At 44.3% G+C, this 25,271-nt stretch overlaps 1 protein-coding gene across 1 annotated transcript in view; it reads right to left on the bottom strand.

Annotated features, from left to right (window-relative positions):
• Positions 1 to 4,993: 4,993 nt before the first annotated feature.
• The window catches only part of NR1D2 (nuclear receptor subfamily 1 group D member 2), an 86,959-nt gene continuing 66,681 nt past the window's right edge, over positions 4,994 to 25,271 (bottom strand). Inside the window, exon 8 of the mRNA XM_069212039.1 lies at positions 4,994 to 13,062. Within this exon, the coding sequence (XP_069068140.1) occupies positions 12,866 to 13,062 (197 nt within the window). The 3' untranslated portion in view covers positions 4,994 to 12,865. The remainder of the gene's footprint in view (positions 13,063 to 25,271) is intronic.

The raw sequence follows: 25,271 nt of genomic DNA on the forward strand, positions 1-25,271 counted from the left end.
TGTGTCCTTCCACTCTGCAGTTTTAGGCTCTACTTTTTTCTTTGTGTTTAAGCACTCTATCAGAGTGTGTCTTTTTTAGCCGGCTCCCTCATGGCAGGTGGATGAAGGGTGTCCTTATTTTTCTCCTCTGTATTCTTCCTACTCTTCCTCATCTGTGTTGCTTGCCCCATCCCCTTGTCCGTATTGCTTGCCACCAAACTTCCTTGTTTGCATCATCCATGCTGCTTGCAAGCACTCACCGGTTCTCATCTGTTGTTTGCCCCTAGTTGTCCACCTGCGTTGTGTTGCTTGCCATCGTCCGCATTCCTTGACCCATCTGTTCTCCTTTCTTCAGTTCTCTCTTGCTCCCCGCTTGCACAATAAAATTAAAGTGCTATGATGGGGACACAGCTGGCTGTGTCATAGCATTTTTCCCCACACCCTAGGTTGTCCGTGCTGCCTCCCCCACCCAATGTTGCCTCCCACTCACCAGCAATAAAAAAAAGAGGCATGATGCAGCCAGCGTTAGCCGCGCCATAGCTTTGGTTTTACAAAAACATTCAGCCGTGCTGCTGTCCAACTTGGCTCGTTTTCAGGGGAGGTACAATGAGTACATGTTCAAGTGTATACCTGACATGGCCCGAGGCATTGATGTTGGTGGTGCTAACTAAAGACAGAGCTGAAAGGCATCAGTGGGTGACTTTTGTGTTGCAAATTGCTGTTACCGCTTAAAAGAATTGCTTGAAAATTACCGAATCGTGGTGATATCTGGCTCTGTGGCAGGCGATGTCCTCCAGAGGTTGGAGAAGGGGGGGTGCAAAGTGTTGGTTCTGATGCATTGTTTTGTTTTTAAGGAGTGAAAGAGGTTGTCACAGAAGTGACCAGAAGAAATGGCTGCTCAATGTGGCAAATTTGGGGCCACTAGATTTTGAACAGTTTCTGGTGAGTTCTCTGAGCTATTAATCTATAGTAAATTTTCTTTTCTCCAAATCCATCAGATTTCTAGGCATGAGACTTGATGCTGACGTTTGTCCACTCTACCTGGACTTGTAATTTATTCCAGTGCCTCATAAGATCTCCATCATTTCATTTAATTTCTCTGAGCTGAATTTATTTTTAGATCGAGCGCGCAAGCATTTTAACCTGTTGTAAGAATTGTGGGCTCTTAACCACGCCCATCAAACGCACATCACTTTCACTCATTTGTGGGCTTGCCTTTCAAAAATCCTTTATCATCATTGGTAAATGCTTTACGTTTGTCCATCCTTTGGGTGGTTTTGTTACTACCTTGCAGACTGACCCTGTTACATGGATAATTGCATGACTGCCGATACGTTTGACTGCGAGTGAGCTTCTTTTTGTGTCTCTCCTTCGCACTCATGCTCATGGCGGCCATGGCGCTTTGAATCTGCTTGTTTATGTCAACTGTTTTATTTGTCATTTACAATTTAAGTGGCAAAAAAAGTCCAGTTAGGAATTTACAACTCTAATGTCTCTAACTCGAGCAAATGTGAGACCGATTGCATTGCAAATGCTTGTTTTTTTATAACCTGTTCCTTTTTTTGTTATATATATTTGAGGGGTACCTAAGGTCGAGAGTATTAGTGATTTTCAACAACTAGTGGAGCCCCTGATGACAGGTTCTGCTAGATATGGGCTAGCTTACATTGTCTCACCTGGGTTTGGAGACTTCCAGTTTCTGTGCTGACTGAGACCCTCCAGGTTCTGTGCCCCTTGGCCTGCTAAGCTCATTACTGATGAGTAGATGAACACTGATGTGGTCCATCCGGAGGTGATGCATCTAGTCTAATGGAGGGAGCCTGGGGATCAGGTAGTGAAGAAGCTCAAGAGTGTGACCATGGGAATGAGTTGGTTTCCTGATAATTGTAGGAAGATCACGGACCGTTATTATACAAAGTACCCTGAGGGCGTTTGCACCCACTTTGCACGCCTCCGGGGCACTTTGGTATTACAGAAGAGGGCGCAGATGCTTGTGCAGCCGCTTCTGTAATACAGATGGCACTGACACAGATTAAGCACCAGTGCCATCTCAAAAGGGCACTCACTCATTTGCGTGGGGGCGTGGCCCCATTAGGGTGACCACCAGGCACTGAGGCAAATTCTGGACAGGACTGTAAAAAATTCAGGACAAAGGGTCAAAATTCAGGACAAAAATTCAGGACAAAGGGTCAAAATTCAGGACAAAATTTCAAGAACAAACGTCAGTTTTACAGAGACACGCAAGAGAGGCCATGCCTCACTATGTTGTCAGTGCATTTATTTACTTTTTTTTTAACATAGCACTAGTTATTCACTGTGGACCTTTTGTGATTGCCTCCTGGTGTGCTACATTCAGGTGTCACATTACGTCCTTGTTCAGTAGTAAATGAATGCCCTTCACGGCAAGGCCATCACCCCTACCCAAATCTACCCGATCTTTCCTGAAGAGAAAGTAACAGCAACATTTTGATTATGTTTATGAACATTTTAAAACCCCTGGCAAACAGTTTGGGAAACATTAAGGTAATTAACCTTATGCTAGTTTAAACAAATTGAACAAAAACATCTGGCTTACCCCAACCGCCCATGGTCTTTCAACCTAATTTTTTTTAAAGAGGCATGGCAGATGGTCTGGGTGACAGTCTCACACCTAATGACAGGATGTGATGTACCCATAACTTGTCTGTAGTCTCATTGTAGTCTCACTGCTCTATATTTATCTCAGAAATGGGAGCCCGGACTACCAATCAAAGATAATAAAAGAGTAGGATGAAATCGAGATCAAATGGGAGATCCACGGCAAGTAATTCAAAGGATTGTTGCTAACAACTGGATAAATAAAGAAGAGAAGAACAAGGTGGGACAATTCCTAAAATCAGACAAAATGGGTCCACCGAGACTATTTGAAGGTATTGGGTACCTGGGGAGTTGTCTGCACACAGGAGCGAAACAGAAGGGGCACTGTCAAGTGGTTGAACAATCAACACCCATCCACCTTGGCAAACTCTTCTGGTGCAATGGTTCGCATGTTAGTGCTTGTGAAGGGTGAGCAGGGGCCAGACCCCTTGCAAGGTTGTGCAAGGCAATTGCCCGCTTAGTCCATGTCTTTATATGGTTTTGAAATTGAGCAAAAGCCAAACTAGAGATCTGGGTTATCCCTAAGTGTCAAGTACACATAGAATCTTCAAAATATTTGGGATGTAAATTGCACAAACAAAATTTACACATTTTAAAATTTAATTAGTGTTTCTTTAACATATGGCTCTGTTTTCACCTTCATACACAATTAGATCTCAGATTGAACTGGGAACCAGTTACCTTTCGATACCTAATGATTAATATCTACCATTCTTACACTGATTTCCAGGATGAAAATCTCGGCAGAGCGAACGGTCCCTCCAAGCCCAGTTTGCTTTTTGGTCTTCTCTTCTGCTTTCTGTAGAGGCCATGTGGCACTAGCGAAGATGGTGTGCTACCCCAATGATAGTATTATTTTGCAAACCTTTCCCTGCTCATCCTTCATTCCTTCTTCAGACAGGCCACACATCTGATTTGGTCGCTGCAGCGCCATCGGGAGCTCTTTCCACTCTATAGCTAACTGTGACTGCGGGTGGATTAGATCTTCTGGACTTGGAATGCTTTTATTCAGCTGCAGATGTCCAATGGGTGCCTCACTGGCTTTCTGCCCACCTCCCTGCATGAGATGGGGTTTACCAGTAAAGACTTAAGGAAGGCTTAATGCACTGCTCATCGTTTCCTACTGACCATTCTATGGATCACCATCCGGGGTTATCATGCATGGCTTTCTCTTGCCTTGCCAGAACCTGTAAACTCACTGACACGAAGAAACCCTATGCTCCTGCACTACCTTTGCTAAGCCTTCCCACTCGCACAGGATGGCTGTGCTCAGAGCAACTTCATCAGTGGAATGTTGCAGGTGTCTTAAAATTGGGGACTTTCTTTCTGAACAGTGAGCTACTAAATTTCCAAACCCTTGTGGCAGACTACCATCTTCACCCCAGTAAACTTCTTACTTACAACCACCTTAAATAATCATTAAATGCCCTATTTCATGTCTGCTACCTAGCACTAACCCTACAAGAGGTGTGCCAGAAGCTCTCTACCATAGGAAATGGTGGCAAACTGATGGAATGGGTGTACAGACCTATCCTGCAACATGGAAACCACTCCAGGTCTTCTTGTCATACTGCCTGGGTGATTGATGTACCAAACCTTTGCAAGATATGGACTAAAATACTGGACTTTCCCAACAAAGTATCCCACAGCTGTCACTTTAAGTAAATTCATAGTGCTTCCTTGTGAATGCATTCTGCCCGTTGTTTGCCATTGGCCTTGTGGTTTGTAACTCACAATTTGTTGCTTTCAATTTGCTGGCTTTATTTGTTTTAGGCTATGCAGCTTGAATTCCTCCCTTCCCTTGCCAAAACCTTATTTACAGTATCCTGCTGAGTGCTCCCTTTCTGTAAACAGGCCTGTAAATCTTGTTCTTATCTTTTTATATTTGCTGTGCATTCAAAGAACAAAGTCAAATGTCAGGCTCTGTCTTCGGTGGGAACTTAGGGCCAGATGTAGCAAAAATCCAATTTGCGAGTTGCAAATTGCGAGTCCTTCCGACTCGCAATTTGCAACTCGCAAATTGGTATGCAGAACGGTGTCTCAGACACCGTCTGCAAGTCGGTATGGGGTCGCAAAGACCCACCTCATTAATATTAATGAGGTGAGTCGCAAATTGCGGCCCCATAGCAACTATGGGCACTCGCAAACATGGAGGCCTGCTGTAGTCAGCAGACCTCCATGTTCGTGACTGCTTATAAATAAAGCAGTTTTTTTTTTTTTAAGTGTAGCCCGTTTTCCTTAAAGGAAAACGAGCTGCACTTAAAAAAAAATCAGAAACCTGTAGTTTCTGTATTTTTTCAGGGCAGGTAGTGGTCCCTTGGACCACTACCTGCCCTGAAAAAATAGTATTGGGTCCATTCGCAAAGGGGAAGGGGTCCCATGGGGACCCCTTCCAATTTGCGAGTGGGTTACCATCCACTTGAAGTGGATGGTAACTGCGACACCCTTTGCGACCGCATGGTATTGCATGCCACTCCGAATCGCAAATAGGAAGGGAACACCCCTTCCTATTTGCGATTCTGAAATGCATATTGCGAGTCGGTCCCGACTCGCAATATGCATTTCTGAATAGCAAAGAGGCATTTGCGCCTCGCAAACGGCGATTTTTGCCGTTTGCGACGCGCAAATCCTTTGCTACATCTGGCCCTTAGTGTTTACTTTCCTTTCTCTGACTTCAAAGTGAGAGGATTTATGCGACAATCTTGCTGGATACTGGGAATAGGAAAGAGTTTTTCTATCACATGACAACATTTAAATAGACTTCAGAATATATCAGAATTAGAAGTACAAATCAAGCACATTTTTGTTAATTCTGAACTATGCTGGAAACAAATACCTTTACATGATTAAAACAAATCATTGCATTAGGTGATGCAATTTCCACATATCATCGTCTCTGCACAATATAGTTTGATTTGAAAAACTGTATATCTGTGCAAATGTAATGGTCATTTCAATCAAAAATGTGTTGTCTGTAATGGCAGTGTGTTCCCACACCATGCATGCTCCACTCCACTCTGCTCTGCACCACTCCACACCACTGCACCCAACTCTGTATCACTCCACTTTACACCACTCCATGCCACTGCACTCTTCTCCATTCGGAACCACTCCACATTATGCCACTGCTCTCTATGCTACTTCACACTATGCCTCTCTACTCTACTCTGTACTACTCTACTCTAAGCCACTGCGCTCTGCTCGTCTGCACGCCATACCACTCCAGTCTAGGCAACACCAATCTAATCCGCACAACTCCACTCTCTGCCACTCTGCAACGCTGCACTGTACGCCACTGCACTCTAAGCTAATACACTCTATGCTAATGCACTTTACTCTGTAACACTCAACTCTATGCCCCTGCACTCTACATCAATACACTGTATATCATTCTAATCCACCCTGCACCTCTGCACTCTATGCCACGGCACTCTACACTACTTTACTCTATGCCATCACACTCTATGCCACTTTATGCAACTCCACTCTAACCTGCACTTCTCCACTCTAAGCCACCTCACTCTACTGTGAAATAATCTACTTTATGCCACTGCACTCTGTGCCACTGCATTCTATGCCACTGCTCTCTACCCTGCACCTCTCCACTCTATGCAACTGCACTCTACTCTGAAACAATCTATTTTACGCCACTGTACTCTATACCACTCTGACCACTGCACTCTAGTTCAATGCACTCTACACCACTGCAAGCTGACACTCTGCAACACTGCTACACCACTCTGCTCTGTACTACTGCATTTTGCACCAATATACTCTATTCCACTGCATTCTATGCCACTCTACTCTGCCTAATGCCACTCTATGCAACTGCACTCTACACCAGTGTACTCTAAACAACTGCACTGCCCTTTACTCTGCACCACTGTACTCTATGCCACTGTTCTCTGTACCACTCTACACCACTGCACTGACACTCTACTCTGCAACTCTGCACTCTACACCACTCTACTCTATGCCACTGCACTCTAGGCACTATACTCTACTCTACACCACTCTACAATACTCCACTCTGCACCACTCTACACCACTACACTCTATGCCACATGAGTCTACTCTGCACTCTGACACTGCACCACTCTGCATTACTGCACTCTCTGCTACTCTATTGTATGCCACTCTACTCCACTGCACTCTATGTAACTCTACCCCATGCCACTCTATGCCACTGCACTCTGCGCCAATGCACTCTAAACAACTGCACGCCACTGCCCTCTACTCTGTACCACTGTACTCTACGCCACTGCTCTGTGCCACTTTACTCCACAAAACATCACTGCACTGACACTCTACTCTGCAGTGTTGCACTCTCCACCACCGTACTATACACCAATGTACTATGTACTACTGCATTCTATGCCACTGCACTCTATGCCACTCTACTCTGCATCACTCCACTCTACAGTACTTTGCCCTACTCTGCACCACTCTACACTACGCCACTGCACTCCCTGCAACGTGAGTCTACTCTGCAATCTATGCCACTGCACCACTCTACACTACTGCTCTCTCTGCCACTTTATTGTATGCCACTCTACTCCACTGCACTCTATGCCACTCTACTCGGTCCCATGCCACTCCATGCCACTGCACTCTAAACCACTGCACTCTACACTAACGCACTCTAAACAACTGCACTGTACCCCACTGCACTGTACTTTGCACCACTGGGCTCTATGCCACTGCTCCTATACTACTCTACTCCACTCCACACCACTATGCCACTAGCTTTAAGCCATGCTGAACAGAAGCTACTCTGGTGTATAACATGGCTAATGGCTAAAACACATTAGCAAAGCCAATAACTCTTTCGTAGATGAGACCAACTGGCTTTGCCAATGTTTGTTAGTACTATGAGGTACCGAGGTACCTGAAAGAACTGTAAAAAATACAATTACATTATAATAAAGGCTGCTACAAACTGCGCAAATACATTTCGGTTAAATTAAAAAAAAAAACGCTTCTCAAATACAGATTTGAATAATATACAGTTTATACCTAGTGCTAAAAAAATGTTATAACACTCCATTAAAACCACACACTCCACAGCTCACCTTGGAAAACCATTACAATACCTCTCTGAAAGAAATATCTTTGCCACCAGAAAACTTCAAGTGGCTCCTTTTAGTAAAGTCAATGCAGGTTTTCAAGCCCCTTTGTATTTGCAGATTTACCAGTTGCCCACATTTGCACGTGTTTAGGGAAGAAGGCCCCCTGGCAAGAAGGCCTTTTCTTATCTGTCTGCCCCTCCCTCCCTCAGAGCACAGGAGACCCCCTGCCTTCCATCCCAGCTGGGGAAACTCCTCTGCCCGTAATTTCGCCCTGCCTCCGTTGCCCTTTAGGTGAAAGGCTAAAATTACGGACAAATGCCGTCCGTTAAAGCTTTCATCACGGACAACGGACAGCAGGGTGAAATTACGGACAGTTCGTGAAATTTACGGACGGGTGGTCACCCTAGGCCCCATGCAAATGAGGGAATCTCTTTGTCTCTGTGCCCGTGCTGTTTTATAGACCTGGACGGAAAGGGAAAGAGGCACAATGACAGTATGCCACAAAAAGGTGGGCCAGTGCGCCCCCTGATGGCAGCCCTCTGGAGGGGATGAAGGCAGTCCCACGGACCCTCCAGACCGCCCCATTTAAAAGTGTGGGTGCAGTCACTCACTGCACCCGTCTGCAAGGGGATCTCTCACCCCTTTTATAGGTGTAGGAGGGTTGCCGCCTGCACAGTGAAACACCAAGTGGCTGCTTCAAAGCTGCTCTGTATTTCACTCGAATGCGCCTTTTGAAAGGTGCGCCCGGCGCAACCAAGGAATATGCGCCATATAGTGTAATTCAGCCCCCGATTGTCTTGATTGTCAATGATTCCTTGGGCAATGTTTATTCACAAGGTCATCTGCCCAGACGTTCAGTTCTTCTAGGTGAATGAATGATTCAAGATGGGGCGGCCGTATATGCATGGTGGAGTCTAAACAAATTATTTTACAAATTTCTGTTACAAGCACACTTCCCCAGTAAACACACAATGCTTTATACAATGCCACAGAAAATGTTCATTGTTAGTTTCCATAAAGCCGCAGTAAATACACATTTATAGTTTCAATGATGCCCCCATAAACTACGTATTGCTGGTTCATCACAATGGCCCAGTCAGCATTAGTCGTCCTAATGTCTTAGTAATCACACATAGTTGATTTCCACAATGCCATGTTACAGAAAATGGAGTATCTACATTAGGTAAGTGAGACAATTTCGCAGGTTTTCATATTTCCCCCAAAATTGACTTATTGCCCATTATCCACAATGCAACATTAAGTGCAAATTAAGAAAGTCCACATTGCTTAGTAGTTTCAATAATGCCCCAGGAAATAGGAATTTCCAGTTTCCATAATGCCCCAGTATGAATACACAGCCAGTTTCATTTATGCCCAGCATGCACATATATTAGCACTTTCCATAATGCCCTCGACATGTAGAGATTATAGTTTATATAGTTCCTTTTAGCACACATTAGCAGTTTCCAGCAAGCTCCATCATGCACCTAGTTCTCTTTTGCATAAAGCCAAGGTTAGACATATTTCGAAATGTAATATTGCTCCACTTCGTGTGTCAGCTGCACTCCGCACAACTGAGCTAGTTCACGGTTTCTGTGCTGCCCAGTGTGCACACATCACCAGTTTTCATGTTGCCCTACCATGCAGACACTACAAGTTTCCATACAGTCTCAGGTTTCTGTGATTGTCCAGTTTGTAAACATGATCAATGTCCTCAATGGCACACACAAGAGCCCTGACTGCCCCCCCTTACTATGCACTCAGCTTCTCTTACTTCCTGTTGCTGTCACCCAGTTCAGGGGAGGCCAATTCTTCTGCTGGCTGGGATGGAGCAACTGGTGTTTGTTGCCTTCTGACCTACACTGGAAGAAGCTGAAGGTCAGAGCAGCAGCATTTTAATAGGCATGCAGGAAGCCTAAATGACACCCATTGTCTTCTGTATGGGGAGGCCCTGATCCTGAATCTTAGGTTATTGAAAATGTTCTGCCAGTAGGGCACAGGTCCTCTATGCATTGACACCTACAGAGAGACACGGCAATGGTGAGAGCACACAAAGGGGTGTAGAGAATAGGAGAGAGGCTGAGATCAGGAGTACTCAAGCCACCATATAAAGGTAATCTCATCATATTTCCGAGTATATCAGTTTGCTATTCCAAGGATAGAGAGGGTACGGTGTAATGGCCAGAGCTGCCGGTTTTCGAGCTGGGGAACCAGGTTGGAGTCTCCACGTCGGCTCAACATCTTGTGATCCTGGGCAAATCAAATTAATGTGTACTTGTGTAATATCACTGGTGCACATGTAAAGCGCTCCAATACCTTCCGGTCGAGTTCACGTTATATAAAACTGCAAAAAAAAGAGATTCCCAAGAAAGAGGAGAAAAGGGTGGAAGGAAAACAATCTGGCAGCTGGGTTAACATGTTTCACCAAAGCTGCTAACAAGCAGAGCATCAACTCAAAACTGTTGCCAATATTGGTGATTGGCGGAGTACAGTGCCACAAGTCCATTTAAGACCACTCTGCAGCACTAAATCAAAATATTAGCTGCAGAGTCATGTGGAGCATTACTAACAGTTGATGTGTAGGTTTCTTAAAAGTAGGGTGACAAGACGTCCCAGATTTCTCCAGACTGTCCCAGTTTTCAGAGGACTGTTCCGGTGTCCCATCACGTTTCTAAATTTTAAATACATGTCCTGGTTTTTGGAACAGAAGTCAACTCATCCTGCAAGGAGATTTGGAAGGTACGCTTTAGCTCAGACAGCACAGGAGGAGGTCAGCTGCATACATAATGCAGCAAAAGGGACACTGAGGGAGAAGGTGGGTAGGAGGACTCAGGGTAGAGGTCCTGCCAAAGATAATATTATGTAAGCGTAGCAGGTAGACATAGAAGAAAGGCTGAAACCTTTAGTCCTATTTTTATGTCTATCCTGTCCCGGTTTTTGCTTCTCAAAATCTAGTCACCCTACCAAACAGGTACATGGCAGCAGGGGAGATGCTTTATGATATCACCAACAGGTGGCGCCAAAGACTTAAGAAGCACCTTCTGTTAATGGGGTGAGTTCCAGTAGCAAAATATTATTTTGTCTGGGTGCCCAACATCCTTCTGCTGTTCGTGGCCTTCAGAAGTGGAGTATTTCCCAAAGGGCTTCAGCCAACTTGACTGGCTCATCCATTAACAATCAAATGAGCCTAACTGAGAAGTCCAACCTGATTGGTTACAACCTTTACTACTTGCTAAAGTTCTCTGCGTGAGTTTCTTTAAATCTCCAGTGCAAACAATTCTTTAAAATGTTTCTGTTTTGTTATACTTATCCCGAAATGCCTCAAAAGTGAACATTTTAGTATTTCTTGTAGAAGATTCTCTGGAGGAAAACATCAAACCCTCTCGGCCATTTTGCAATTTGTTGAGCAACAGGCCCAGACAAAAATTTATGACAACGTAATCTAGCAAAATTTCCAGCACTTTGCGTTGCATTCGTTAATGCAAATGAGAAAGATTAAGGCCCTGATTTAGAGTTTGGCAAACAGGTTACTTAGTCACACCGTGACAGATATTCTGTCCACCGTAGCACGATTCCCATAGGATATGATGGGATCGTAATACGGCGGACGGGATATCCGTCATGTTTGTGACAGAACATCATCTGCCAAACTCTAAATCAGGCCTTAAGTAGTTATGCGGTGTTGTGCAAATGAGATCTCATTCAGGTAAAAAACCTAACAAGAACAATGAACGAAAAAGTTATGAGTGGCTGTTATTTGCGTCACAAGCGATTTAGCAGTTTTTTTAGTGTGAAATGCATCCTTGCTTCAAAAATTGTGCAAAATGCCAGACTGGTATTTCACATAACTTTGTGTACGTTTTCGGGAATCTAGCACAATTTTCTCAAAGGATATGATGTGCATTTCACCCAGATTAAGCTATAACACAGTTGTAATGAGACAGAGGCAGGACATCAGGGAAAGGACAATGTGGTTTGGGGAGGAGAGGATGGAGGGGTCAAGGATTCCAGAGTTATTTGCTCCAGCCCTGCCCCTTGTTGCTCAAAGGAGAGCCCCTGGAAGGGATCTCATCAGCACAATAAGCCAAAGCAGGTAGAAACATTACTGAAATAAATATTCATACATTGCGTAAGCATTATCTGTACATTTACCATCCATGACGTCAGGCAGCCTTGATGTATGAAATGGTCTCAGTGCTGCCAGAGATGTAGGCCAGTCTGGAAGGTTCATGATAGCCTTATAAGCCAGTCTATCAATTGACTGACTTTCCAGTCTGTCAGTTCTCTGTAGAATTCTGTCAAATTGACTCATGTTAGTAACCTCATATGTCAACCGTACAATATTCCTAGATGGAAATCCTGCGACAAGTTGTTATAATACCCAACCCGTCCCCTACTGCAATGAGGCCAGAATATTCCAGGTTCAAGTGTGATTAAATGTGTGACCTACACATATCTTTGGAACATCACACCTCACATAAAATGTCCAAAATGTTGCAATATAAAATACAATTCTTTTGTCCATTTGAAATTTGATACAATATTAAAAAAATGTTTTAAAAAGAAAACTAATAACAATTTCGCCAATATAGGCTGAAACTCCACAAGTGGGCGGGGCTAATCAGTGCTTATGATTATCACTGGAGATGTCGAGAAGGAGAACTTGTAAACTCCACCTGAAAGAAGAGTGCATTCCTCATCAGCAATCTCCAGCAACAGCATACATCAAATTCACTTCTACATTCTTGTGTGTAGCTACAGCCGATGGTCCGAAGACATGTTTCAGCTAGTTTTGTTGTCAGGACTTAATTTGTGCCTGTGGTTTGAGGTGGTGGGTAACAGCAACAACTTTTGGGAACCAGGACTTATTCTTCGTCATCAGACTTTTACCGAAAGCAAGACTTCAAAAACAAGAAATAAGGTAGAAGAGAAAGAAAATGAGCCACCAAGAAAGAAAGCGGGGCTCAAAAAGATCCAAGTAGAGTGCGTTTGAGAGACAGGAAATTTAGTGTAGAGGAGAAAAAGGCATGAGGTGAAAGGTTACAACAGTCAAGGAGGGAACGTGGCACCTAAAAAAAAACACCATCTGTCCACGGAACATGCAGGCTGCCTCTAGAACAGGCTAGATATCTGCAGAACAGGCCAGGGGTCCACAGAACTTGCTCTAAGTAGCTCAAGGTTCAAGGGTGGATGTTGAAAGCCAGTAGCTCCTCCGAGTGCATGTTGCTAAGCGACCGCAGGTCTGGCAGCTTCAGCAACAGTTTTGTGAATGTCGATGCTGCGTTCGCATGCTTCTTTCTAACCAAAGCCTTAAGTGCCCGAATGAGCGTTTCCTGCAGGGCTTCCACCGAGTTGACGTTTTCTATACCAGATCGGTCTGTAGGTAAAACGAGAGAGGCAGGCAGTGAAGCACAGGCAGAAACTGTTTACAAAGCCATCAATCGCATCTTGGAGTAGCAAAAAACACCAGTAGGGAGTGACCCAGCACTGTGGAAAAACTCCAGAAAATAAAGAGTTTTTGAACCATGCCCAAAGTGTCATTATCCTGAGCCAAGGTGACCCACTGTTTTCAGGGCAATCATATGGGAAACCATGTTAAGACCGGAACTCTGAAAGTATGACATCTAATGAAATGCAGAGGGCTGCAGAAAAATGACTGTAACATAGAAAAAAAGATGCAACATGCATTGGAAGGAATGTGCAAACCAGGTAAACATGAAACACACCGCCAAGTAAATAAGACACACCGAAATGCACAACAACCACACTGAAATTAAAATGGCCGTTAATAAAAAGGAAATTGCAAACAATGAAACGTGTTGAAATGCATTTTACACGCACTGAAATGATGCTAACGCCATTGAAGGAAATGATGTGTTAACATTAATATAGAATATGCTTGACTTAGTATAGCGCATGTTGAAAAGAATGCGACATGTTGAAATTAACATTACATGCACAGAGTTGAATATAATTGTGCTGAGATGGATATGACACAATTTGAAATTAATATGACAAACACCGAAATGAATTTTGACACTATCAACTTCCAATACCCCTATAGCTAAGCTCCACCGATGAGATCCAGCAATATTCAGCACTTGTCGGAATCTTTCAAATCAGTAACACATTGATTCTCACACACGCGCAGAGTGGGCAACTGCTTGTGTGCCTGATGTTGTTTGTGTCCATTTATTTTGTTGTGTTTCCGCAAGGCAGTGGGGTTATGATACCGCACCACTGACTGTAACCTGAAAATATCTGAATCAATTGGTGATGAGAAACAGAACTTTATGCTTTCAGAAATCTATTCCACCTCTACACAGATCAATTATATATATATACACAAATGTTCCCACCTGATGACATTTTAGTTTCCAGAATGGAGAAAGTTGAAATTCCAAAGTAGAACACTTTTAGAGGCATGGTGGAACTGTTGTGAACAAATGCGAGCAGTGGTAACTTGCCCAAGAATTGGGAAACATTTCCTTTACCTATCTTAAAAGTGTTGCTGTTTTTCTAGAAGTTTTCTCCCAGCATGTCGGTACCACTTGCAGCGTTTACCGTGCAAGACATCAACAATTTAGAAAGTGACTCCTTTCACAAAGAGACAGGGGATGAGGTTCAGCCAAACCAATGCAAACGTTTTTCCTCTGGACTTGTTGTTAAAATCTAATCTTTCGCTACGTGGATTATTAAAGTACTAATGAGCAATAACTTTTTTGAGTACTTTGTATACAGTTTTGTTTGTCCTTTTTGAGCTAAACGTTTTGGATAATGTATCTAGTCCAATGGATGATGAGTTATATCAACGAATGTCAATAGTATTTTATGTGTATTTTATTGGATATGTATGAATTTCTAAATACTGCGGCTGGAGCGTAATTGGTTACTTTTGATATCAAAGTGATACCTGTTGTGCTCAGGTTGATGGTTCCACTGGCTTCCGATCCAGGAGAGACGCCAGTTTAAGATGCTGAACCACGCGTACAAAGCCCTGCACAGCGGAGGGCCAGCAAAAATGAATTAACAAATGACCTTCCACCAACCGACCAGACACCTGCGATCTGTCTCCCTTTTCCTTGCAGACACCCCCCATATTTATCGATCCAACAGCAGAGGTCGCTCCTTCTCTCTCCTAAGCCTGGAACGACCTTCCCCTGCACCTCAGGAATGCTGCATTGCTCTGGGAATTCAGGAAAGGACTCAAGACATGGCTGTTTGAATGAACAGAGCACTGCGAAGCAGCTAGCAGCACCAGCGTCCTGAGGCCCTCAAGGGTGATTTGCCACGCATTATAAATCCTAATTGATTCATAATTAAGCATTCACATAGCGAGATTGGATTTTAACAACAAGTCCAGGGGAAAAATGTTTGTATTACAGTACAACTATATAAACTATACAACTGTGCAACTATATAAATGGCGAGTTTTGCACAGAGATGTGATTGCAAAAAATATTGACCAACCACCCAACTTTAACTGGGTGGTTGGTCCAACCCCATTTTCGATTGCATAAAAACAATGGTTCAAGACCTTGCAGAGGGTCTGGTTAATTAGCATTGCCCAACTATCATAACTGAACGTAGAAATAGAAGGGCAGATAGACCTCCCGCCATTCTGGGTAAAAGCCTGTTACTGTCCTCCACTAGATTAACCCTAAAGCTTATATAAATTGCTGTAGAGCTCAATAGCAGACGGACAGGGATTGCATGATTGCACCTTGATCCATGACCTGAGCAGGCAGAACATAAGCAATGGCAAAGCCAATAAGTCTCGCCTTTGCAAAAGCTATTATCTCTGCCAATATGTTTTATTCATGTTGTACACCAGCATGGCTGCTGTTTAGCATGGCTAAAGGTTAGCGGGGTAAAGGAGAGTGATGCGGAGTGTCATAAAGTGGAGTGGCGTAGAGTGGTATAGAGTGACGTAGAATTGAGTGGGTGTAATGGAGTGGTGTAGAGTGTTGTGGAGGCAGTAGAGTGTTGTAGAGTGAAAAGGCATAGAATGGAGTTGAGTAGAGTGTCGTAGAGTGGAGTGGCACAGACTGTTGTGGAGTGGTGTAGAGCAGAGTGGAGTGGCGTAGAGGGTGTTGCATAGAGTGGAATAGAGTTGTAGAGTAAAGTGGCGTAGAATGGAGTGGCATATCCTGGATTAGTGTAGAAAAAGTGGAATATCAGAGTGGTAAAGAGTGTTGAAGATTCAAGAAGTGTCGAGTGGAGTTGCATAGAGTGCCAAAGACTGAAGGGCATAGACTGGAGTAGAGTTAAGTAGTGTGTCACAGAACAGAGTGGAGTAAAGTGGGATGGAGTGGCACAGAGGGAGTTGGTAGAGAGTTGCAGAGTGGAGTAGTGTTGTAGAACGGCAGAGTGGAGTAGCATTTTGTAAAGTGGCGTAGAGTGTCAGAGTGGAGTGGCACAGAGTGGAGTACAGTTTAATGGAGTAAAGCATCACAGGGTGGATATCGTACAGTGGAGCAGAGTGGCCTTGAGTGAAGTGGCATACAATTCAGTGGTGCGGAGTAGACTGGAGCAGAGTGCATTGGTTTTGAGTATAGTGGCGTACAGTACAATGGCACAGAGAGCAGTGGTATAGAGTAGATTGTTCCAGAGTAGAATGAACTGGCGCTGAGTGGAGTAGTGCAGGGTAGAGTGGAGTGGTACACGCTAGGGTGCAGAGGTGTAGAGTAGAATCGCATAGAATTCCGTGACGTAGGGTACAATGGTGTAGAGTGCAGAGACGTGGAGTGCAGGCGTACATACTAGATTAGAGTGGTGTGGAGTGATGCAGACAGTGTGCATTGGCACAGAGTGGCGAAGAGTGCAGTGGCATAGAGTAGAGTGGCATATAGTGCACTGGCATAGAGTGGTGCAGAGAGCAGTCACTTACAGTACAGTGTAGAATAGAGTAGCGGAGTGCAGTGGCATATAGTGCAGTGTTGTGGAGTGGCGTAGAGTGATGCAGAGTAGAGTGGCCTTTATTGGAGTGGTGAAGAGTACAGTGGCTAAGAATGCAGTGGGGCACAGCAGAGTGGGGGAGAGTGTACTGGCACACAGTAGGATGGTGCAGAGTAGAGCAGAGAGGCGTAGAGTGAAGTGGTATAGAGTGCAGTGTCAGAGTGCAATGGTGCACAGCAGATTAGAGTGGCATAGAGTCAGTGACATGGAGTTCACTGGCATAGAGTGCAGTAGAGTAGAATGATGCAGAGTACAGTGTAGTGGCACAGAGTGCAGTGGCACAGAGTAGATCGGTGCAGAGTAGAATGCGTAGAGTTCAGTGGTGGAGAGTACAGTGTTGCAGACTAGAGTGTTGCAAAGTGCAGTTGTGTAGAAGAGAGTGGTGTAGAGTGCATTGGTGTACACTGCAGTGGCATAGAGTGGTGCAGAGTAAAGTGATGTACAGTGCAAGGGTGTAGAGTGGTGTAGACTGCAGTGGCATAGAGTAGAGTGTTGCAGAGTAAAGTGTAGAGGCATATGGTGCAGTAGCATAGAGTGCAGTGGTGTGGAGTGGAGTAGCGCTGGGTAGATTGCAGAGGCATGAGTGGAATGGCATAGAGTGGCGTAGAGTGCAGTGGCATAGAGAAGAGTGCGGTGTTGATTACAGTTGCTTAGTGTGGACTGGCATAGAGTGCAGTGGAGTGGTGCAGAGTAGAGTGAAGTGGCACAGTGAGCACTGTTGCCTAGTAGAGTGCCATACGTGAAGTGGTATAGAGTGGAGTGGTGCAGGGTAGAGTGAAGTGGTGCAGAGTGAAGTGGTGCATGGCAGAGTGAAGTGGTGCAGGGTAGAGTGGAGTGGTGCATGGCAGAGTGAAGTGGTGCAGGGTAGAGTGGAGTGGTGCAGGGCAGAGTGGAGTTGCATAGAGTGCAGCGGCAGTGAGTGGACTGGCAGGAGTGCAGTGGCGTAGCCTATATTGTTTGAGAGTGGAGTGGTGCACAGTAGAGTACAGTGCTGTAGAGTAGAGTGGTATAGAGTACATAGTAGATAGAGTGGACTGCCATAGTGGTGCGCTAGTGTAGTATAGAGTGGGGTAGTGCAGAGTAGAGTGCATTGGCACAGAGTGCAGTGTTGCAGAGTAGGGTGGCAGAGTGGTGCAGAGTGGAGTGGTCCATAGTAGAGTAGTGGTGTAGAGTAGAGAGCCGTAGAGTGGCGTAGTTTGGAGCTGTGCAGAGTACAGTGCAGTGAGACCGTGGAGTAGCATGCAGTGTAGTGGTGTATTGTGGAGTGGTGCGGAGTAGAATGCAGTGGTCTGGAGTGGTGCAGAGTAAAGTAGGGTAAAGTGAAGTATGCATGACGTGATAGTCTACTGCCGTTGCAGACACCGCATCGTCACCTGAAATGACCATTATATTTGCACAGACATACCATTTCACTGATACAGCGCATAAACGGTTATGTGTGAAATGTCATCAACAAGTGTATGATTTGTTTTGACTGTATTAAAATATTTGTTTACACCACACTTCAGATTTACCAAAGAATGTGCTTCATTTGTGCTTTTCTAATGCTGATATATTCGGAAATAACTGCATGCAGAGTTCATTAACAGATATTTAAATTTAGCTGTGTGCTAGAAAAAAATCTGCACAGTTAATTTACAGATATTTAAACTTTGTTGTGTGCTAGAAAGAAAATAACATCATACAGCCTTCGTGAAGCACACCCCCAGCTGTGAGCATGATTGTCTCATACATCCTCTCACTTTGAAGTTAGAGAAAGAAAAGTAAACAAGCTCACTGGAAGACAGAGCCTGACATTTGACCTCGGTCTTTGAATGCACAGCAAATGTGACAAGATAAGAACAAGATTTAAAGACTTGTTTACAGCAATCGAGCACTGGTGGAAGAATACAGTAAATAAGATATGGCCAACAGACGGAATGAACTCAAGCTGGACAGCATAAAACAAATAGAGCAAGCAAATAGAAAAAAATAAAATGCGCGTTACAAACCACAAAGCCAAATGAAAGCACTGGGTGGAATTCATTCCCACAGAAGCTTTCCAAATATACCCAAGAAATTGTTAGCAAACCAGACAGAGTAGGCTTGGACCTAAAAAGGAGGGCACATGCTCCTGGTTGCAAGGAAAAGGTTGAACATATTTCATCAAAGCACAACTGCATAATGAAAGACACTTGTACTGGGCCCTGGCACTCCATCTTTTGACTTTTACTTTTATTTCTGCATTCGGTTGCAGTAGCCTAAAATATAACACATTAATATACACACTCTTAAAAAACAGAAGAAACAGGAAACGTAAACGATATGCAAAATATATCATGCAGAAAGGAGTCTAGAAGGGGCATTTTGAAATGGGAGAAATAGGGGGCGCAGGAGTAGGAGTCGGAGGGAGGGGCGGGAGTTTGAGTAAAGCCTAGGATCTTAGCCAATCGGATAATGCCTTGATCCAGCCACTTAGTGAATTAGAAGTGATTGTTATCCTACCAACCAATCAGGGTTAATTAGGGTGATATATTCATCCTGCTGTGAGGTACCATAACAACTATGTAACTCAGTTTCCTATAAATAAGCATTGGCAAAGCCAATAGGTCTGAGTTTTATGACCTATTGCCTTTGCCAATTATCTTTAGCTATGCTGTACAGAATGCCTGATGCTGTGCAGTATGGGCAAAAAAATTAAAAAAGAAAAACTTTTGTCATGGTCGACCACATCTTTTTTGTAGGCGCACGCATCAACAAAATTATGTAGCTAGTTTTTTTGTTTTAAGTTACCAATCTGTGTTGGTTCTGTAGCTAAACAGAAAACATGTTTTTAAGAGGGTAGGCGGAAGCAACGGGGCAGAAGCAACAGGGGGGTGTATGCAACACAGGAGTATGGGGCACAGAGGTTCGGGCAGAAGGAAAATGGAAGACGTGGGTGAGTGCAGCAAACAGGCAAAAGAAAGCAATGAGGAGCTGGTGGGGAGAAGCACAGAGGCAAGGAACCAACTCAGGGGGATTCGGGGAGAAACACATGGGCAAGAGGAACACAGAGCACAGCGAATGCGAGAGAGACAAGTTCACAAAAGCGACAACTGGAAAAAGACATGCACTTTCATGGAGTGCATCACGAAATAGAAAAAAAATTGTTCCCAAAAAAGCAAACACTGGGCTGAAAAAATGAAAGTCCGCGAATAGAAAGCAATGTGAGTGACAAAACACAAAGTTAATGTTAAACAATTGAAGGAGTGCATCCATTAGTAAGCTTTCAGCATGTCCCCAATATGGCTTGGCCTCTGGTAGGCTTCGACCTAAAACAGTGCATCTTTACTATACGAAATAAGGTTGAATGATGGCTACATCAAGTCCTTCCTGGGTGGAGTTAGCCTCCTCCAATATAAAAGTTTATATCTTGCTTATCTAGTTTGCTTGGTAGATACATACACCGTCCCTTTCTACCTCTCTTACCTGCAAGTTACAGTTTTGATTTTCATTAGCTTGACATGAAACAACTCTCCTTTTCTAAGATGTTACTTTAGTTGCTGTGTGCAGGAAAATGGGCCGAGTTCGCAGACAGGCCCTGTTGTTGATCTCGGAGGAAGTAGCCGTCACTGCGATCAGGAAGCAACAGAGGGGCCTCTGCAGCCGGGGAGCCCTAACCAGTTCAGCAGCAGAAAGACACCAGGACCATGAAGCATCTGAGAGAGCCTAACAGTTTCAAAATGCTGAGACTCTGGCTGGCACCTGGTAACAGAACTAGACAGAATGAGACAACCCTCCAGAATGGAGGTTCCTGTTCAGCAGCTTCTGGCAAGAGTGGACAAGGGGCAGAGGTTCAGAGAGCTGCTGCCTATGAGAGAGTACCAGAGTGGTGAACTGTGTGCAGCTGCAACTTGGTCACACTCGTGTAAAATAGCAGACTACTGGTACATGGAGTTGTCACTGAATCCCAAGACCAAACTGAGCTTAGGGTTATGAGATGGTGGACAGTTTGCAAACTCTACATGGGAGTTTATGTACAGCTGAATTATGCTCTAGGTAGAATAACTAGAACACTGTCCAGTGCACTGTTCTAGTACTAGAGAGACAATTTTATTGTACGCTTTTTTTCTGAGTCCTATAACTGGGAAACTGGCTTTTGCCTTGCAACATGGACACATCATTTTGTAGAACTTTCCCTCTCCTGATGAAGGAGCCTGCTGAACTTTCTTACTATTGAAGTCTCCAGATGTGAAGGAATGCTATAAGACTTGGGACATTACAAAGAGATTTGAAGGTGCCTTTTAGAATGAACGCCAGCCTAGACGATTTATCGGTGGGCAGCTGCCAATTAATTGGGTTCTAGGGAGAGAAGGATCCAAGATGGCTGAACATAAATGAGGTGCTCCAGACCAAGCTGTCAATATGTTAACAATGCAGCATTTTGACTTCCCATCATCTCCAAAATGATTACTGGTTGACCTAGTGAGTTAAGACATAAATGGTCGCTGCTTGAACTCCACCACAAGGCGGAATGAAGAAGGTGGGCCAGCCGGCTCACTGATGGATCTGCAAACCCACTGAATACCTGGGTACCTTCAGGCCAGGTTGACATACCAAGCGACAGCAGAGATCTTAAAGCAAACATACAAGGGCAGATGGGAGGCAAATCCTGCAGTAGGGCACCATCACTGGTGGGGAGGCAGATTCATCAGAAGCAGCGTATGGTGCTGCCTGCCTCCTCATGCCCTGCTCAGAAGATGGATATGGCTTGAGGCAGGGCTGTAGAACAAGGGAGAGCAGAGTGCTGTGGTTGATCTCTGCTCCAGAATGACAGCCGCGTACCATGTATGTGGAGACTATGATGCAATTCTCTGGGCATCCATGCAGGTAAGGAGCTGCTGACAGGTGTCCGAGTATGGAGAACAGAGTTGTAGCCTGGGGCGGTAAGCCACTAATAGCAACCAGCATGCTACACGCTATAGAAAGGGAACTGTGTTGTGACAACAGCGGGCATTATACACAGAGGGGTATATTTACAAGAAAGTGTTGCATCATAGATGATGCTCCTCTTTTCTTGCGCACCTCTACCGACCCCATGGTAGGGCCATATTTATGATACGGTGCACCATGGCGGTCATTAGACCAATAGTGTCAGAATTTTTGAAGCTATTGTGGCGCTTTGCTGCATTAGCGTCAAAACTTTTGACGCTAGTGCAGCAAAGTGCAAGGAGGCCCATAGGTCACTGCGCCATTTTAACGCATGCTCTGAGCAGGCATTAAAAATGACGCCAAAAATGGCACAGTGAAATCTTTGTAAATTTCACTGTGCCAGTTTTGGGAGCCTCCTAGCGCCAGAATGACCCCCTTGCATACATTATGCCTGCTGCAGGAATAATGTGGCGCAAGGGGTTACAAAGCAGTGCAACGCATGCATTGCGCCACTTTGTAAATATGGCGCGGCAAAAATGCCTCCTTAATGCCACATTAGCATTAAAAAATAACGCTAATGTGGTGCAAGGAGGTGCTAGGGGATTGCCTAGGTAGATTAACTGGGTTGGGTTGCTGCTTGGTATGGAGTGTGACCAGTAGGGAGGTTCTTAAATAAAGAGAATTTAGGTGCAGAGGTGAGGCTGGTGTTGACAGCCTTCCACAGGTTGCTAGAGATGAAGTTTTGCAGTTGGTTAGGGTAAGCGGAAATATTTTGCAATCAGTTAGCCATTACCAACAGACTTCTAGGAAGAACTCTGGTATCAGATGTGTCATGAGCGCATAAAGTATCAAAAAATTAAGAGAGAAACCCCCAAAACCAATAAAGGGATGGGGTTAATTTGTAATACACAAACACAAAATTCCTATTATAGATATTTTAGTATCAAGCCCAGAGAAGTATTGCTGGCACACCACTAGTGTTTCTCAGTTACGATATAGTGGTTATGTTCTAGCCGTGTTAGAACCTATCTAGGTTAGCTGCTGTTAAACCTTAGAATTAAAAGATATGGGCTATAATACCCCCCAAATTTTTTTTTTCTTTTCAGTGATTTGTTGCACATAAGGTATTCTTTGTCCTGAAGAAGGTGGGGTGAACCATCGGAACGCTGCATCGACACTTTTTTATAAACACTTGTATATGAGCAACTCTTATTTGCATATATTGTTTGAAAGTTTTTATGAAAAAATGAAATAAGGATATTTTCATATAAAAAGTACTGTATGAGTGTTTGTGGCTTGGATTGTGAAGTTTTTTTATATTTTTAATATGAATATTGTGCAATAGGTTCTATATACAAAAGTTTTATGTTAAAAACGAATGAAGTAAGAACTAAAAGTACCTAGGGATTGTTTTGAATACATTTCTAAAAAAATGTTTTGTAAGAATACAATAAATGAAAATATCATTAATATATATAAGAAAAGGATTGAAACGGGTGTGTTTTTTATCTGTAGGATAGGTTCTAACAAGGCTAGAACATAACCACTAGATCATAATTGAGAAACAGTAGTGGTGTGAAAGCAATACTTCTCTGGGCTTGATACTAAAATATCCATAAAGGGAATTTTGTGTTTGTGTATGAGCGCATAAAGGGGGTGATTCTTACCTTGGCGGGCGGCGGAGGCCGCCCGCCAAAGTACCCCCGCCAGAACACCGCACCGCGGTCGTCAGACCGCTGCGGTGATTCTGGGTTTTCCACTGGGCTGGCGGGCGACCGCCAAAAGGCCGCCCGCCAGCCCAGTGGAAAACAACCTTCCCACGAGGACGCCGTCTCTGAATGGAGCCGGCGGAGTGGGAAGGTGCGACGGGTGCAGTGGCACCAGTCGCGTATTTCAGTGTCTGCATAGCAGACACTGAAATACAAAGTGGGGCCCTCTTATGGGGGCCCCTGCAGTGCCCAGGCACTGCAGGGGCCCCCAGGGGCCCCACGACACCCCATACCGCCATCCTGTTCCTGGCGGGCGAACCGCCAGGAACAGGATGGCGGTATGGGGTGTCAGAATCCTCCATGGCGGCGCAGCGAGCTGCGCCGCCATGGAGGATTCATTTGGGCAGCGGAAAACCGGCGGGAGACCGCCGGTTTTCCACATCTGACTGCGGCCAAACCGCCGCGGTCAGAATGCCCTGCGGGGCACCGCCAGCCTGTTGGCAGTGCTCCCGCCAACCCTGGCCCCGGCGGTCAGAATGACCCCCTAAGTGCCATCCCCATTTTTCAGAGTCATTTGTATCTACATAAAGATCTAAGCGACCCCATGAACCATCACATAGAGCCAATGATAAATGAAAAGTAAAACCACATGCTAGGACGTACTCCACAAGGAACTAAATCAAGCAATAAAATACGCCCACTGCAGCCCCTCAACCAACAGCATGTAGTTTGCCACGGCCATCCATTTCACACCGCACTTCTATGTACGGTGTGAACGGTGGAGAATCTGGAGATTTCCTCATTTTCTTCACAGAGGCCAAGGCCTCCTCTGGGTCAGTAAATATGCATGTTTGGTCCTTACTGTGGTCAATTTTTTATTTTAGGTGAAGATCAAGTCCAAGCTGTCATGGTGAATTGAGGAGATTGATGCCAGTATGTCATCTAAGTTTGTAACTCTATTTCCAGTAAGACGTAGCTTAAGCTGTTGACCAGAATCAGCAAGAACAGTTTGCGGAACAGCAGCTTGCCAGTTTAGTTTTCAGTTGGGGAGTATCAGCGACAGGCTTCAAGGTTGCAAGAGGTAAAGAAAGAATAAATTACGTTAAAAAATGATCGAACCATGTAATGGGCGACATGTTACTGCAGAATAGATTCTCAGAATTAGTGATGATAGGTCCAGCAGACGGCCTTTTCAGAGATATATCGTCCACAGAAATTAACTTTGGTTAATCACTTTGAATGCCTCCTTAAATTGGAGGCTTGGGTTTTGATGGTATTCTAGCCATGAGTTAAAATTGCCAAGGATCATCACATCCTTCCTATTAAGACAATACCAACTAATTTCCTTTGACAGAATGTTAACGTGGCGAGACAACAAATCTGGAGGGCAGTAAATTTAAAGAAAATTATAGACAATGTTGTAAATTTTAAAAGCAATTGCAAGGAGCTCAGAGGGGGTACAGCAATGAGAACTATCTATGTCTGCTATCCCCCTGCCTCGTATGTCTGAGCTATCTGTATGCACCATTCTGTAATTGTCAGGAACTCATTCACTTACAAGTATATCAAAATGAGGAGTAAACCATGTCTTAGTTAAAAATAAAAGACCAGGGGCCAGATGTATCAAAAAAGCCTTTTGCAATTCGGTATTAGAGATTTTTAAGAAATCGCTATTTCTGAATCTCAAATGCTATGTATCATATTTGCGATTCGGTAATAGCGATTTCTTAAAAATCGCAAATGCTATTACCGAATCGCAAATTGCGATACCGGTCCCATTCGCACCTCTGGGCCTGTAGGTCCATACTTGCAAATGTTTTGGATTTCCCAAATTGCGAATTCCTAACTGGAATTCGCAAATTTGGGAAATGCAAAACCCAGGGTGCTGGGGGCCTAAGGCCCCCTCTGCTGCACCCTAAAAAAATAAATTAAGGACATGTAAGGTGCACACATGACAAAGAAGCATGTGTGTGTTACATGTCAATTTTAAAAATGCATTTTTAATGGATTTTTAAAATTTGCACATGTT

This window comes from Pleurodeles waltl, chromosome 10, assembly GCF_031143425.1.
Source record: "Pleurodeles waltl isolate 20211129_DDA chromosome 10, aPleWal1.hap1.20221129, whole genome shotgun sequence".
NCBI lineage: Eukaryota > Metazoa > Chordata > Amphibia > Caudata > Salamandridae > Pleurodeles > Pleurodeles waltl.